At 56.1% G+C, this 14,068-nt stretch overlaps 6 protein-coding genes across 6 annotated transcripts; 2 read left to right on the top strand and 4 right to left on the bottom strand.

Annotated features, from left to right (window-relative positions):
- Positions 1–852: 852 nt before the first annotated feature.
- Positions 853–3,006, top strand: BKCO1_3000230 (hexose transporter protein; the record flags this gene model as incomplete). Its single annotated transcript, XM_020274131.1, has 8 exons — positions 853–1,066; positions 1,130–1,210; positions 1,266–1,349; positions 1,413–1,470; positions 1,536–1,830; positions 1,908–2,302; positions 2,414–2,483; positions 2,581–3,006. 8 exons carry the CDS (start codon positions 853–855, stop codon positions 3,004–3,006), a joined length of 1,623 nt encoding a protein of 540 aa, XP_020134643.1.
- A 107-nt stretch (positions 3,007–3,113) lies between these two features.
- On the bottom strand, positions 3,114–4,849 carry BKCO1_3000229 (uncharacterized protein; the record flags this gene model as incomplete). The annotated part of the gene is made up of 4 exons (XM_020274129.1): positions 3,114–3,353; positions 3,401–4,197; positions 4,251–4,423; positions 4,491–4,849. The coding sequence occupies 4 exons, from the start codon at positions 4,847–4,849 to the stop codon at positions 3,114–3,116; spliced, it is 1,569 nt and encodes a 522-aa protein (XP_020134494.1).
- Positions 4,850–5,105: 256 nt separating this feature from the next.
- Positions 5,106–6,785, bottom strand: BKCO1_3000228 (cysteine desulfurase; the record flags this gene model as incomplete). Its single annotated transcript, XM_020274128.1, has 5 exons — positions 5,106–5,225; positions 5,273–5,661; positions 5,709–6,083; positions 6,164–6,346; positions 6,404–6,785. The coding sequence occupies 5 exons, from the start codon at positions 6,783–6,785 to the stop codon at positions 5,106–5,108; spliced, it is 1,449 nt and encodes a 482-aa protein (XP_020134493.1).
- A 1,141-nt stretch (positions 6,786–7,926) lies between these two features.
- Positions 7,927–9,099, top strand: BKCO1_3000227 (hmg-i hmg-dna-binding protein; the record flags this gene model as incomplete). Its single annotated transcript, XM_020274127.1, has 1 exon — positions 7,927–9,099. One exon carries the CDS (start codon positions 7,927–7,929, stop codon positions 9,097–9,099), a length of 1,173 nt encoding a protein of 390 aa, XP_020134500.1.
- Positions 9,100–9,564: 465 nt separating this feature from the next.
- BKCO1_3000226 (glycosyl hydrolase family 11) lies at positions 9,565–10,400 on the bottom strand (the record flags this gene model as incomplete). The annotated part of the gene is made up of 2 exons (XM_020274126.1): positions 9,565–9,964; positions 10,135–10,400. The coding sequence occupies 2 exons, from the start codon at positions 10,398–10,400 to the stop codon at positions 9,565–9,567; spliced, it is 666 nt and encodes a 221-aa protein (XP_020134499.1).
- A 718-nt stretch (positions 10,401–11,118) lies between these two features.
- Positions 11,119–12,873, bottom strand: BKCO1_3000225 (l-amino-acid oxidase; the record flags this gene model as incomplete). The annotated part of the gene is made up of 1 exon (XM_020274125.1): positions 11,119–12,873. The coding sequence occupies one exon, from the start codon at positions 12,871–12,873 to the stop codon at positions 11,119–11,121; it is 1,755 nt and encodes a 584-aa protein (XP_020134498.1).
- Positions 12,874–14,068: the final 1,195 nt, after the last annotated feature.

The raw sequence follows: 14,068 nt of genomic DNA, 5'->3' as shown, positions 1-14,068 counted from the left end.
CTTTGCGCAAGCTGAGCTTTATAGAGTTCGCGGAGAGACATGACGCTGGCCCCGCCGTCGTCTGGGCTTCATGTCGTTTCATTGGGAGCACTGCTGGCCTCTTCCCAAACACCGGCGCTGCTGCAGAGGCCCATCCCAGACTCCGGAAGACGGGCATCAGCTGCTGCACCATCGTGGATCCGGCAGTGGTAGTTGTGGGCCGCGACCGTTGCCATTGGACCGAGTCTGGCTGTGCCGTGATATGCTGCTGAGCCTGCGCTGGACATGGACTGACCGAACAGGGCAGAGCGGGGAATGCAATCGGCGGACCCCGCACCTGAAGAGCACCCGCTCTGGGGTTGCGGCATATCACCCAATCAGGACCCTTCAATCCCGCCGCACCCTTCCGCCCAGGTACGAACCACCCTTCCCTAGCAATCGGCGCCGTATTGCAGCATACGCAACCTCCGGTGGATGGGGAGATCAAAACGCATGATCCCAGGTGGCCCACTGGCCTTGATGTGGCCGGGTCAATCAACCCAAAGCTGTGCCACTCGCAAGCCAGCGGGAATGAGCGCCTTCTATTGACCGAGCCTCCGCCCACCATGTGCGGGATCATCTGGGGAAGTACGTTGTAGATCTGGGGTTCAGCTCGCGGGGGAACGTGGTTCAGCTTTCGCCAAGGTGCTTTGGTATTAGCCGCGGCGAACCACTCGGTGTGGCTGTTGGAGTAGAAACGGGATGCGTCCGCGTCTGCGTCTACCCTCGCATGCGCCTATATAATACGCCGATCCCCGACCGAGCGGTAGTAGCACATATCCCCATCCTGTTCTCTTTTCGCCAGCTCCTTGCTGTTCACTGCCAGCTGTACCGATGGCCGACTCGAAGCGAGTAACGGTTGATGAAGAGAAGCTGCCCGATGAGGAGAGGGCGCCCAAAATCGAGATACCAGAGCTGACATGGTGGAGAGATCCGGGCCTGCGAAAACTCTACTGCATGATGCCCATCTTGTTCCTCGGATCGACCATCAACGGCTATGACGGTAGTCTCTTGAACGGGTTGCAGACTATGGATCCATGGCAAGAATGTAGGTTCCGTAATGCAAGCCACTTCATTTCGTTCATCGCACTGAAGACAGATCAAACCACAGACTTTGATCATCCGACATCGGCCAGGCTGGGTCTATTCACCGCTATCCAGAACATCGGTTCATTCGTTGCCCTTTTCTTCTGTCAGTGAATCACGTTTCCGTCCGATGCAGCACTGAAGTCTCATTTCGTCATCAGCTTCGTATGCGGCAGACATGCTGGGCCGCAAGATCGGCGTCGTCATCGGCTTGATCGTCCTCCTGGTCGGCACCGTCATTCAGGGTACGTAGCCTTCCTGATTGATTGCATGTTTTGATCATGGACCACGCTGACAGACGTGGATAGTCGTACCCTCTGTCAACTCTGGCATGTTCATCGGTGGCCGTTTTCTGGTCGGCTTCGGGTCCGTCCAACCCCCTTTTCCCTGTCTGTCCTCAACATCTGCTCACAAGTAGGGAAATGCAATAGCTCGAACCTTTCACAAGGGTCTGCCCCTCTGCTTGTCATGGAGCTCGCTTACCCCACCCACCGCGGCAAGCTCACCACAATGTACAACACTCTATGGTATGTCGGCTCGATTGTGGCAGCTTGGACTGTGTACGGCACGGTCAAATACACCAGCGATGCTGCGTGGAGGATCCCCGTCGGCGTACAGGCCGCCATGCCTGTCATGCAGCTCATTGGGATATGGTTCCTGCCCGAAAGTCCGCGTTGGCTATGCGCCAAGGACAGGACCAGCGAGGCATTCGAGGTGTTGTCGAAGGCAAGCCTCACCCGCACGCGCACCACTTTCCAACCAAAAAAGGTCCCGCATGCTGACCTCGACTCAACAACCACCAGTACCACGCCAACGGCGACACGCACTCCGTCTTCATCGAGCAAGAGCTCTCCGAGATCCAAGAAACGATCCGGCTCGAGCAGCAAAGCGCCCAAAACGGCTGGGCGGACCTGGTGCGCACGCCGGGCAACCGCAAGCGGGTGCTGCTCATCCTCCTCACCGCCTTCTTCTCGCAGTGCTCGGGCAACGGGCTCGTGTCGTACTACATCCACGACATCCTCACCAGCGTCGGCGTGCGCGACGCCGGCGACCAGTCCGTCATCAACGGCGGCCTGCAGGTCTGGTCCTTCCTCGTCGCCGTCGGCTTCTCCGTGCTGCTGGTCGACCGCCTCGGCCGCCGCACGCTGTTCATGACCGCAGCCGTGGGCATGCTGGTGACGTTTTCCGTCTGGACCGCGTGAGTACATACATACCGTGGCCGCTCGTGTCGAGAAAAGGGGAGGGAAAAAAAAAAAAAAAGGAACCACCGTCCGCTGACATCCTGTTTCTCCTTCTCCCGCCCACGCAGCTGCTCCGCCGTCTACGCCGAAACGTCCGGCACCAACACCTCGGCCGGCCGCGCCGTCATCGCCATGATCGTCAGTCGTCCCTTCCCTCCCTCCCTTCCCCCAGAACCCTCCCAACCCAAACCAACGAGAAAAAAACCCAAAAAATTCACACCCCCAAAACAAACAGTTCCTCTTCTACACCGCCGCCGGCTTCGCCTGGCCCGGCCTCACCGTCGCCTACTGCGCCGAGATCCTGCCCTTCCCCATCCGCGCCCGGGGCCTCGCCCTCGCCATGGCCGCCACCGCCGCCTCGTCCGTCTTGAATCAGTACGTCAACCCCGTCGGCCTCGCCGCCTGGCGCTGGCGCTTCTACCTCGTTTATGTTGTTGTCCTGTTGTTTGAGTGCGTCGCCGTGTGGGGCTTGTATGTCGAGACGGGGGGGTCGAGGACGCTGGAGGGGGTGGCGGGGTTGTTTGATGGGGTGGAGGCGGGGGGTAAGGGGGCGGGGAAGCGGGAGGAGCGGGAGGGGAAGCGGGAGGAGGGGAAAGAGGGGAGGGGTGGGGTGGAGCATGTGGAGGAGGCGGTGGAGGGGAAGGTGGAGGGGGGACAGTAAGTGAGTGAGGGTATGTGTGGGCGCGTGTATGCAGAGCCACTGATGAAAAGACCACGATACGTCGGTACGTGAGTGCCAACTTTTCCCCTGTCACTGTCTTGCCCGTGTCACTGCCGAAGCATGGACAGCGCGTTCGTGGCATACTGGCCGCGCTCGGAGGAGATGTCGGAAACGACGGGTGTAACGGCAGAGGCGGATGGTCTGGACGCTGCGGGGGATTCGTCCACCTTGTCTTCGATTGGGAGGGCGTGCTGCAGGAGGAACTTCAGCATCCACTTGTCGATTTTGTGCGTGTTCGGGTCGGCGGTCCACATGCAGGCCTTTTGGAAGGTGAAGAGGCGATCCATCTACCACGGCTCAGTAAAGTGGTTTGATTCAAATACTCGCAGCTTACCATGCCGTGGACGCTGGGCCAGTAGCCCCGGAGCTTGATGAGAAGCTGAAAGTTTTGCTCGAGCCGCTGCCGAGTCATGGCCAACTCTTCCTCGTCGCCGAAGAAGAGGATGTGCAACAGCACGCTCGACGACACAACCGTCATGTGGCCGACGATGTTGTAAACGGCATCGCAGTTGGGCATCTCGGTCGAGAGTTTGAGGAGATCGCTGTAGGTATTGGCATGGTGTTTGCAGCGGCTTGCGAAGAGCCGCTGTGTCGGGGAGCGGGGAAGCTGTATGTCGAGGTACTGGAAGTGGATGAGGGTCGAGTAGTGGTGGAAGCCCAAGTGTAGAGCCACAAAAGTGCGGCCGATGCCCCGGTCGGCGTGCCAGCGAAGGTTGTCGACGTTCAAGCGTAGCTCGGTGGGCAGCCCCTCAGCGAACTGCTCGAGTCGGGCGGCCAGGGCTTGGGCTTGCTCTTCAAAGTGGGAGTCTTCCAGCTCGCCGCTGACGTGTCGGCTGTGCAGATCCTGGATCTCGCCGAAGATGCTGGCCAGGTTGATGAAGTATGCCCATAATCCGGGCTTCGCATCTGCACGGTAGCAGAAGTGCGGTTGGTGAAACTGCAGCTCATGCACCGGCATGGGGTATTTCAGCGCATCTGGGAGCTGTCTGTTCAGTCCCAGGCCGGCAGAGTTCCAGCGGTCTACCATGTAAAGGGTCCAATACACGCGGCGTTTGACTTCCTGGTCTATGGCAGTCTCTGCGGCACTTGATTGGGGAAGGGACAAGATCTGAGCCATTCGAATGGCGATGCCTGCACGCAGGTCAAACTCGTCGCCAGCGTATTCAACAAAGGGTTGCACGAACCAAAGAACAGCGCCTCTGAGGTCGCTTCATTGTTGGCGCCGCAGACATTGGCCACAAGGATGCACGCTTGAACATTGGCGATGCAGATGTTCTCGACGTCTTCCTTCAGCAATCGCTTGGCCTCCTGAGCAAATGCCGTACCCTGGGCTCGGATTGCGGGGTTTTCATGGAATCTTTACGCCGTGGAAAGCATCAGCGATGGATGCTGAGAAGGGCTGATGAGATGCGTGCCTGGCAGACAAAGCAGAAATGCCGCAAAGGACTTGGTTAGAGATGGATCCAGCACTGGCGGCTTGTCGAATTGTCGGCTCGTGGAAAAGCGAGTGGGGCTTGTCATGGATGAGCGTGATGTAGAGGTCCACCAGCTCGCAGATGGCGGTTTGGGACGGGGAAACATGACCATCAAGCGGTTCTGCCGGAGATGGCGATGCTGGCAATGGGGGCTGCGGTAGGATGGGTGCACGCTGGCGGCTGCGGTTTCCTGCAAGACTGCAGGGTAGCTGCTTGCGCTGGCAAGGGGTGCAGCAATGTGCGTCGGAAGCGCTGGTGCACTTGCGCTTGCTTTCGCGGCACTGTCTGCACGCTTTTGCAACCTTCATGGTAAAGCATGGAGATGATCATGATGGTGATGATATTGAGATTGACTTTGGATTAAACCTGAGGTGCAACCCCGCAGAGCCTGCCCCTCTGCCTTACGTAATCGAACACACTGCTCGGTGCACCACAAGAATGGGGGACAGCAGAACACATTTGCATTTATTGAACTCTGCCCGCTGTAGCATTTTCTCAGGACCTTGTTTTGGAAAGAATAGGTTGGACTGGTGCGGAGGCGGAAGTGCACAACACCTAATCTGCTCAAATGTGAGATCGTGGAGCTTCCCCAGGAAGAGGAATCCACGAGCCCTTGTTGAACCTGGCCTTCGGGTCGTACTTCTTCTTGATCTGCTGCAGTTTGGGATAGTTGACGCCAAAAATCTGGAGTGTATCAGCTTTGGCACGCAAAAGACAGACGAAGCACGTACTGCACTGCGATCATTGAGCGACTCGAGAAAGTTGGGGAAGAAGTCTGCCTTGGAGTGTGACTTCTTTATAACGTAGGGCGCCATGGCCATGGCGTGCGTTGCCAGCTCTTCCGGGCAGCTTGAATCCGGGTGGCTCCCAGTCAGGAGCTGCAGGACGTGGCAGACGGAAGAGTGCGGCCATGCCGTCTCCTCGGGCCCTGAGGTGGCGTGGAACGAATCCCCAGGCATCACCTCGAGAAGGAACAACGTTCCTGGGCCCAGTCTGGAGTCCATCTTGGCCATGCTTTCCACCCAGTTTTTGCCGCGCAGGACAAACTCGGGATCGATTTCAGAGGCAAGGCAGGCGTTCCCGTAGCTGTTCATGACCCCGACCAGATGTTGATTCCCCCCTTGATGCTTCATTAGTTGGATTCGATGTGGGCAATGGCGCACTCACCTTGAAGTTCATTCACCTCTCGGAGACTGTTGACGACAGTGGTCTTGTCCACCGCCCCGGCAATGTCAAACGCCCACTTGAAGCCTTGTTCGCTGCGACCATGCTCTTCGCCCCTGGCATCGAAAATGAAGATGCCGACGTTGATGCCGCTCGAGTCGCTTTGATCCGCCGACTCGGTCCAAGAGCTTTGGCTAGGGAGTTTCTCATCCACGATTGCGATCAGGCAGTGGAATGAAACGAGCGGGTCGACCGGTCGAGCCGCGTGCGCTGAAACGCCGTGGGACACGGCTTCAAGAGAGCTTGGGGGGAACGAGATGTAGCCAGAGAGGATGGAAGTCGAGTACGGATACGTGCGGAAATGGAAGGCAGTGACGACTGGAAGAATTCCATCAGTATGACGTGCGTCGGCCACGGTCAGCAGGGGAACGAGCCTCCAAAATTCCCGCCGCCCCCACGCAGCGCCCACAGCAGGTCAGGCTCGCTTGAAGCCCATAGCTTTCGCCCATCGCGGAGCACAATCTCCACGTCGAGCATGTTCTGGGGGTCTGCAGCCAGACCGAACTGCGTGCCCACCCAGGAAAGGCCTCCGCTGAGAGTGGACCCGCCGACTCCGACCCACGGCACACGGGTTGAGACAACTACGCACTGACATCAGTAATGCTTCCCAAGGGGGAAAAGAAGACGGTCGATGATACCAATGCGGCCCGGGGCCGCCTCTTCCAGCTTCCGCTCAATGTCGCCCCATGTCTGGCCAGCGCCAACGACGACAGTCCGGTCCTCTTGATTGTACTTGAACGAGTCGAACTGCTTCATGCTCAAGACAACATCTTCGGCGGAGCTGGATCCGATGCCGCCGCAGCGGATAGCGAAGTCAAGGCCCGAGTCATACAGATAAGGCACGAGTTTCTGCAGCCTCTCTGTGTTTCCAGGCCGGACAACGACAGCAGGATGTTTTTGTTTCTGGGCTGCCCACGTCTTTGACTCTTTGGCATAGAGCTCCGACGAAGGTTCCAAGATCTCGTCGGACGGAAGAATGTTCGCAATTGCGTCTCTGGCCTTTTGCGGAAGCGTGTGCATCGTGAAAGTAGGAATTTGAGATGAGCTTGGGACTCGGGGCTTTTCTCAACCCATATTTATAAGTCATTCCCCCTAAACATACCACCATCCTGCAAACGGCGGCGTCGTGGGTTGAACCTTGCTGCTGACGTGAGGAGGGAACGTGCGGGGTAGTAAGACATCACCAAACTGCGGAGAAAAATAACCAAGGAGAGCTGTGCTTAGGTACCACGGCATCCTGCGGTTCGCGTAGATTTCGCCGGGCCCTTTACTGACGTCTTGTGTCTGGCACCAATGAGGCTGTCGACAAACAAAGACCCACAAATCAGCTTACCGCATGTGACAGTCACTTGCAGTCGCTAGCCACAATCGCAGTCGATGACAAGGATAAAACTTAGCAGATCGCCGCTTCGACACTATTTTTAGCTGCATCAGACCCCAAGTCAGTCTGCAGTCGTCGCACCAGGCTGTAAGGAGGAAAGGCAGACCGTTGATAGCCTAACATGAGACAAGCATGATGCGGGGAAGCGTCTAGTGCGCAGCACCTTATCTATTCGTTCTATAATTTGCATGCCCATCGCTTGGCGGGTCCCTACGAGACATACAATGTAGCTAAGACCCTTAGCGGCGGCCAGGATATACGATACAGGAATAATACGTCGCAGATGGTAACCTCATCTATCGACTGGCGTTGAAGGAGGTGGTTTGTGCGTATGCTCCGAGTCGGTCATGGATTCCGTTCGGCTCGTCGCCGCTTACGATGGTGCTGTGAGTGCATTACAATGGCTCGAAAACGTAGATTCGGCCATGGTTGTGACGTTTCCGTCGGCTGTAGAGCGGTATGCAGCTACTCTCAATTCGTTGGAGTATGGAGTTGAGTCGGGTGGATGAGAAGCTGTAGCGATGCGAACTCGTGTGATATAGATGCATTTGTGCAGTTTTAATACTCGCATCAACATCCGGATGTCTGCTTCAGCTACCCATGAAGGATTCATGTAGTGATGGCTGGGAGTCGGAGTCCCGGTGACGTTGCGCTTGTTGGGAGCCCAACGTCAGCCCTATGACCCGGTGACGTGGAAAATCTACTTTTTTACGGGCTATTTAAACCGCTCTTCTTCATCCTCAGCTCTCTCTCCATAACAACTCATTCCAAGCAGCGACCATGTCTAGTGCTCAAGCCTCAACAAAGCCTGCTCATGCGTACAGGGTGCAAAGGACCCTCGACAGGCTCCAAGACTTTGCTAAGGATGTCGAAAAATCTGTGAACACGATCCTTCCAACCGGCGCGACAAGGTATGGCAAGGTCGCTGTCCTCGGATACACCTGGTCAAACGATGACATGAAGTGCGCGCAAGCCGAAGGAGAACTGTTCAAAGTGCTCCGAAAGTACTACAACTTTATTACGGAAAGCTACATCATTGACGCGACCTCCCAAACCATCAACGCTAATCTACAGAGAGCTTTCATCAAATTCAGAGAAAAGCATCAAGGTTCCGACACACTCCTCATCTTCATCTATTCTGGACATTCCCGCAGAGACCACAACGACAATTTGCAGCTGTTCGGAACGACCGCCACCCCGCATCCCCCAGAGGCCGAGTGGGGCTGCGCATCTGCCATAGTTAAAACCACTTCAGGTCGAAAGCTTCTTATCTTCGACTCATGCTATGCGGCTACGGCGGGAACGCAGGACTCTGCCGGCCCGGAACTAATCTCAGCTTCCGCAATCAATAATCAGGCGGCGGCTCACGCGACATACAACTTCACGACCACCCTCAAGAACGCTCTTGAAAGTCTGCAAGGGAAGCCCAAAAGCGTCGGGCAAATATACTCCGAGATCTGCCGGAACGCGATGCGATCGCAGCTGGAAGTCACACCAGTACACATCTTGGAGAAAAACCTGGACAGCGTTGTCCTCGAGAGGTGTCCTGCCGCCTCAACGTCCTATGGGACTGCCAACGAAAAACAGAGGCGAGCATCTCTGCAGGAGCTTGGAGACAGCAGGTTCAAGGCCTTGATTCAGGTCCACCTTAGGGGTGAAGTCCCAAGTACGGATGTGGCCATGTGGAAGGAATGGCTGTGCTCAAACCTACCAACGATGATAGGGAAAATCACTCTTGAAGCAGCCTACACCGGAAACCCAACCATTTGGCACGTTTCAATGCCGATTGAGGTCTGGGATGGCCTTCCCGCCGACCAATCCGCTTACAACTTTGTGTCGTGGATAAAGGGCAACAACATCCTACCCTCGGTTCGAAGTCCTCCGGGACTTCCCATTAGAGAGAGGGGGGAAAACACTCCTTTCGCTGAAAGTAGCAGGCATGTTAACAAGTAGATCTGGGGGATGGCTTGACAAGATTGATGAGGGAGGTCTGACTGGGAAAGAATCTTGAAATTGAGTAGGTAGAATGGGTTTTGAGCCTCGGACGAGGCTGGCAGTAGACGGTATCAATTTTACATTTTTTATCTGGCTGCCACAGTAGTTTGAGGGAAGGTGAAGATGATGCGACTTTTCCACACCTTTGGAATAGCATCTCTGAGCATAACAGACTCAGATTGATCAGGAGATACGTGGTTGGACGCTGAGCTTGGCACCTTGGCAGAGAAAGGGAGAGAACAGGGGCGGCCAAAGCACAGCCCCAATTCAGCTCAATTTTCAAAATACATACACGAAGACCCATCAAGAGAGCGTCCAGAAGAGAAGTCGCACCACCACCCGTCCTCATCCCCCCTACCCTACACCGGCGGCCCCCCTCCGCAACCACAAGGCCCCATCCAACGGCTTCTCCCTCTCCCCACCTCACGACACGGTAATCGACGCGGACCCGCTGCTCTGATAGCCCTCGGTAGCGACGATCTGGTAGTCAAACGAGCCGAGGTTCAAGCCGACGGCGGCCCAGGCGTCGAAGTGGTTCTTGGTGGTGACGGTGCCGCCGACGCGCTTGGACTGGCGGACGGACCAGTACTGCTGGAAGGTCTGGGTGCCGTCGATGCTGGGCGCGTTGGTGCGGGTGCTGACGTAGATGTCGTAGGTGCCGCCGTCGCTGGTGACGGTGCCCTTCTTGGTGCCGCCCGAGCCCGGGTTGTACGTGCCGTACGACTCGACGATGTAGTACTCGACCAGCGGGTTGCGCGACCACCCGTACACGGCGAGGTACGAGTTGCCGTTGGGGCTATACGTGCCGGAGTAGTTGATCGTTCTGATTGCGGTGGTTAGCGTTGTGATGTTCGGTCGGGTGAGAGAGGGAGAGAGAGAGAGAGAGAGAGAGAGAGAGAGAGAGAGAGAGAGAGAGAGAGAGAGGACAGAAGAGAGATGGAGAGAGGGTTTCGCGTGATTTCTTTTTTTCTTTTTTCTTTTTCTATTTCTTACCTGGCGCTGCCCGTCTGCCATCCCTTGCCGCCGACCCAGTTGCCGGCATTGCCGGACCACACCACGCTGTACGAGCCGGCAGCGCCGTTGGTGTAGGTCACGTCGGCGGCACCGTCAGTCCAGAACGAATAGTAGTAGCCGTTGTTCGTGCCGGTGCCGCTCGGCGTCGACCGCTTCGAGATCAGCTCGCCCGCCTCAGGGGTCGGGGCCGAGAAGACACCGGCAGCAGCGGTGAGGGTGAGAAGCAGCGACTTGAATGAAACCATGGTGGTGGAGACTGTTTGGGCTGAGCTGAGTGTTGGCTGGCATCAGGGGGAGGTGGTCTCTCCTCCCTTTTTATATACAAGCGCAGTCGGATTAAGGTGTCGAAAGAGGATGTTCGTAAGTTAGGTGATTCAAACAGCCAAGGTCCTTCCAAGTGTACGGCTACCGCTCCTGACACAGTGAGGGTGACAAGTTGATTCTGCCGCCGGCTAAACGAAGCTTGGCAGCCCGTAATAAGAAATCTGGTAGCAGCCATGCAAGCCGAGACTCTTTTAAGCGACTTGGCTGTCCCACGTGGCCGGTCGAGATGTTTGTTTTCAGTTGCGAAGCGGTCTCATAGTGCTCCAGTGGCTGCGTTTTAATGTCTCTACTCGGCCCGCGTTTCCCACAGGCCATTCGGATAGTCTTGTGTTTTCCAATTGATATGATGGTGCTACTTGTGTGCATATCAGGCTAAAGCCAGTGCCTCTCACGTATCCAATAAGCATACAAAAAGGCATAATATGATCAGCACAGGGTTTCGATTTGAGTAAACTACAAATAGCCACAGGGAACTATAAACTATTGGCTAAAGTCGAACTCTTGCGGGGTCTTATGAACGTCAACATCTGGCTCCATGAGCAACAACATTTGGGGTGGCTGAAATCATCACAGCTAGCCTGTAGCCCGTATGCGAAATTTGCCGACGAGGGAACACAGGACACTTTAGCACATGGCTAATTACACGTTGATCCATCTTCCCATCCACCGCTGGTTAAGCTCCTTAGCCTCATCAATCAACCCGAGCTCGAGCAGCAACTGGACAGAACCCCTCACAGACGAGTGTAGCGACGAACTGACCCAGGCATGGGTTGGCGCGGTGTGTTCCCCAATGAAAATCGTGTTGTGCTCAGTGCGGTGATACGCGGGGATGTACAGCTTATGCTGCCCGACATCAGGCCGACACCATGCCGTTGCTGTATGCTCATCCTGCAACCAGCATAGCCGCTCGTAATCGCCGGTATATAGATCCCTCGCCTGCTCTCCGTGGAGATCCACAATGGCGTCCAACACTGTTTGTACGTGCTCCTCGTCTGAGAAACTGGTGAATCTGTCGCTCCAATCTCCACCGCGATAGTGCATTATCAGGCCGGGTCGGGATTGGTTAAGGCCATACACAGGGTAATAGAGTGCTCCGACCGAGGCACTGGGCGGGGTTGAATAGCCGCCGAAGATGGGACGATGGCCTTTTTCCCAGAACCGCTCGGAAAAGAGGAGGGCGACTTTGCAGGCAGACTTGAACCGCAAGCCAGCTTCGCTGATGGCTCGACCGAGAACGGAGGAGAACTTTGGGAGGTGCATGAAGCGGGTCATGGTGAAAGGGACGGCCATGATTGTGTAGTCATAGTCCTTGGACTCAAACGTCCTGTTCGTGACGCTCGGGTACCATGAGAGACGGGTGCGCGTCCGGCCGTCGTTGGTGCCTTGGACCGTCTCGAGCTTTCTGACCTTTCGGTTCAGTGTGAGCCTGTCACGAACATGGGGCATAAAAGCGTCCGAGAGCCGGCTGAAGCCTCCATCGATGCATTTCCACTCCGTCTTTGCCAAGGCGTTCTCGCTTCCATCCAGGCCGAGGTTGGAGTTGTGGGTCAGCTCGTCCCAAAACACGTCGTAGTCGCTTGCGGTCCAGATTGCATCGGTGACATTCTCGCTGGCTTTGAAGAGGTTCCGCATCATTGCTTGCTCGCTCCAGTCATCCAGCCCCTGGTCCATGGCCTGCTTGTGAGCGCGCCAGACATCTCGTTGAACCGCCTTCAGTGAGTCCTTCCGCTTCAGAATGCGGTCCATTTGCTGCTTCGTATCGTCGTACTCTTGGGGCTCCGGCGGCGCCGGCTTGCCGAGACTGGGGTCGGCCTCGATGTCGGCGCGCGTCGGGATGCTGCCGTCTGGGTGTCTTCCGGTGCCGAGGGCAAGCAGCTCGTTCGGATGATGCTGGATCCAGGGGATGAAATCGACCTTCCACTCGGAGCTGTTGCGGTTCATATCGTTGAGTGTGTCTGCCAGCTGCCACACCATCCGATGGTCCGTGTATTCCAGTGTCTCGCCGTCTTTGTACGTGACGCTGTGCGGGAGCCTCATGGGGCCCATCTCAGCCCACTCATCGGTTCCGCCGACGTAGCGGGTCCTGAATCTGCCTCCAACACGGTCGCTGGCTTCGATGATCTCCCAGTTGTGGAGGCCAACGCTGTCAAGCATGAGAGCGGTGGCCAAGCCGGAAATGCCTCCGCCGACGATGGCGATGGAAGAGTTCTTCTCTGGCTGTGTGGAGGGCGTACTGTTGGTCGGGAGTGCTGCCACATCGTCGAACCATGCGCCGAGGGCGTCGAAGTCTTGTAGAAGGGGTCGTTCGGCATTTGCGAGAGCTGTGAAGAAACAAGCTACCACCAGCGTAAAAGACGTCATGAAATTTTGAGAGTGAACTGAGTGCGAAATCATGGTCGTTGAAAGTTTCAGGAGAGCGAAATCTCTGATGGCGATTTACCCAGTGCGCAGTGATGGTGTTCGAGTCTCATTCTTTATGTGTACACTCAGACTTGCACCCTGATGGGCACCATCACGATTGCAAGGAAAGACATTATGTGTGGTTGTCGATCACTCTATGTTTGGGAAAATTCGGCCCTTTGTTACATGATACTATCTGGGCATTTTCAGAGAGGACAAAAAGATATCTCGCCACGATGGCCGAGAGAATAAGCAAGCCAGATGTTAGACTTGAGTTGCCGGCCAGAGGCAAACAGTTGCACCCGTCTTGAGCCCAGGCAGCACGACGTAGACGGCCGAAGCATAGCGTAGGATAAATAATGTCTACGGCAGTTTTTCTTTTCTCCCATAACCTCCACTTACCTTGATGTCCTGAGGTCTTGTATGCGGCCATGATCGTCGGGAGATCAGCGAAACTGCATACCGCTCGGGATGATGTATATTGTTTCGTGGCCATCTGGCGCTTGCAGCTGCACTTCTCGTTTGGGACTGCTGGAGTAGTCGCGTCAATTTCCTGAAACAGTGTGGTAGATTGGAAAGTCTTGTACTGAACGTTTGGTTTTGCATACTATGAACTTTGAAGATTGTCGGCCTTTCTTGTATGATGGTTCAACTGCTTGCTGGATTTTTGAGTTGTGTCAGCTTACGGGTTCCACGCCAGCCTGAATCGCGCGAATCCGGCCTAATCTCCCCGTGGAAACCGGCATGCTCATCGCCTGCCTCTCGCACACTTTTGAGCCGCGGTCTCGCGCAACACCCGCAAAGCACGACTCGAGCGCAATTGGCAGGTAGGTCCTGAACATATCGCCCACGAAAAAGTGTAACAGCCAGCAGGGGTCATCATCCGCCTCTCCGCCAGCATCCGCGACAGAAACCCCTTGCGACAATGGTGTGCTGATTGTTTTTTCGGATGTCAGCGGGGGATGCAGGCTACCCGGTGGTGGGGCAGTGGTGTTTGGTGGGGTGGTGGGGTGATGTCGACTCGCACCCCATCTCATGTCACATCATCCAAACCATCACTCCATCATCGCCCTCTCCCGCCCTATAACAGCCTTTTCCAGCCCGCCATGCAAGCCCCACCAACAACCCTCCCCTCTCGATGCCCGGCAGAAGGGTCTTCCTCCTCCTTCTCGCACTCACCTTCTCCATC

Source organism: Diplodia corticola (assembly GCF_001883845.1).
Source record: "Diplodia corticola strain CBS 112549 chromosome Unknown scaffold3, whole genome shotgun sequence".
NCBI lineage: Eukaryota > Fungi > Ascomycota > Dothideomycetes > Botryosphaeriales > Botryosphaeriaceae > Diplodia > Diplodia corticola.
Note: the sequence above shows the minus strand (reverse complement) of the source record. Positions and strands in the feature narration are given on the sequence as shown.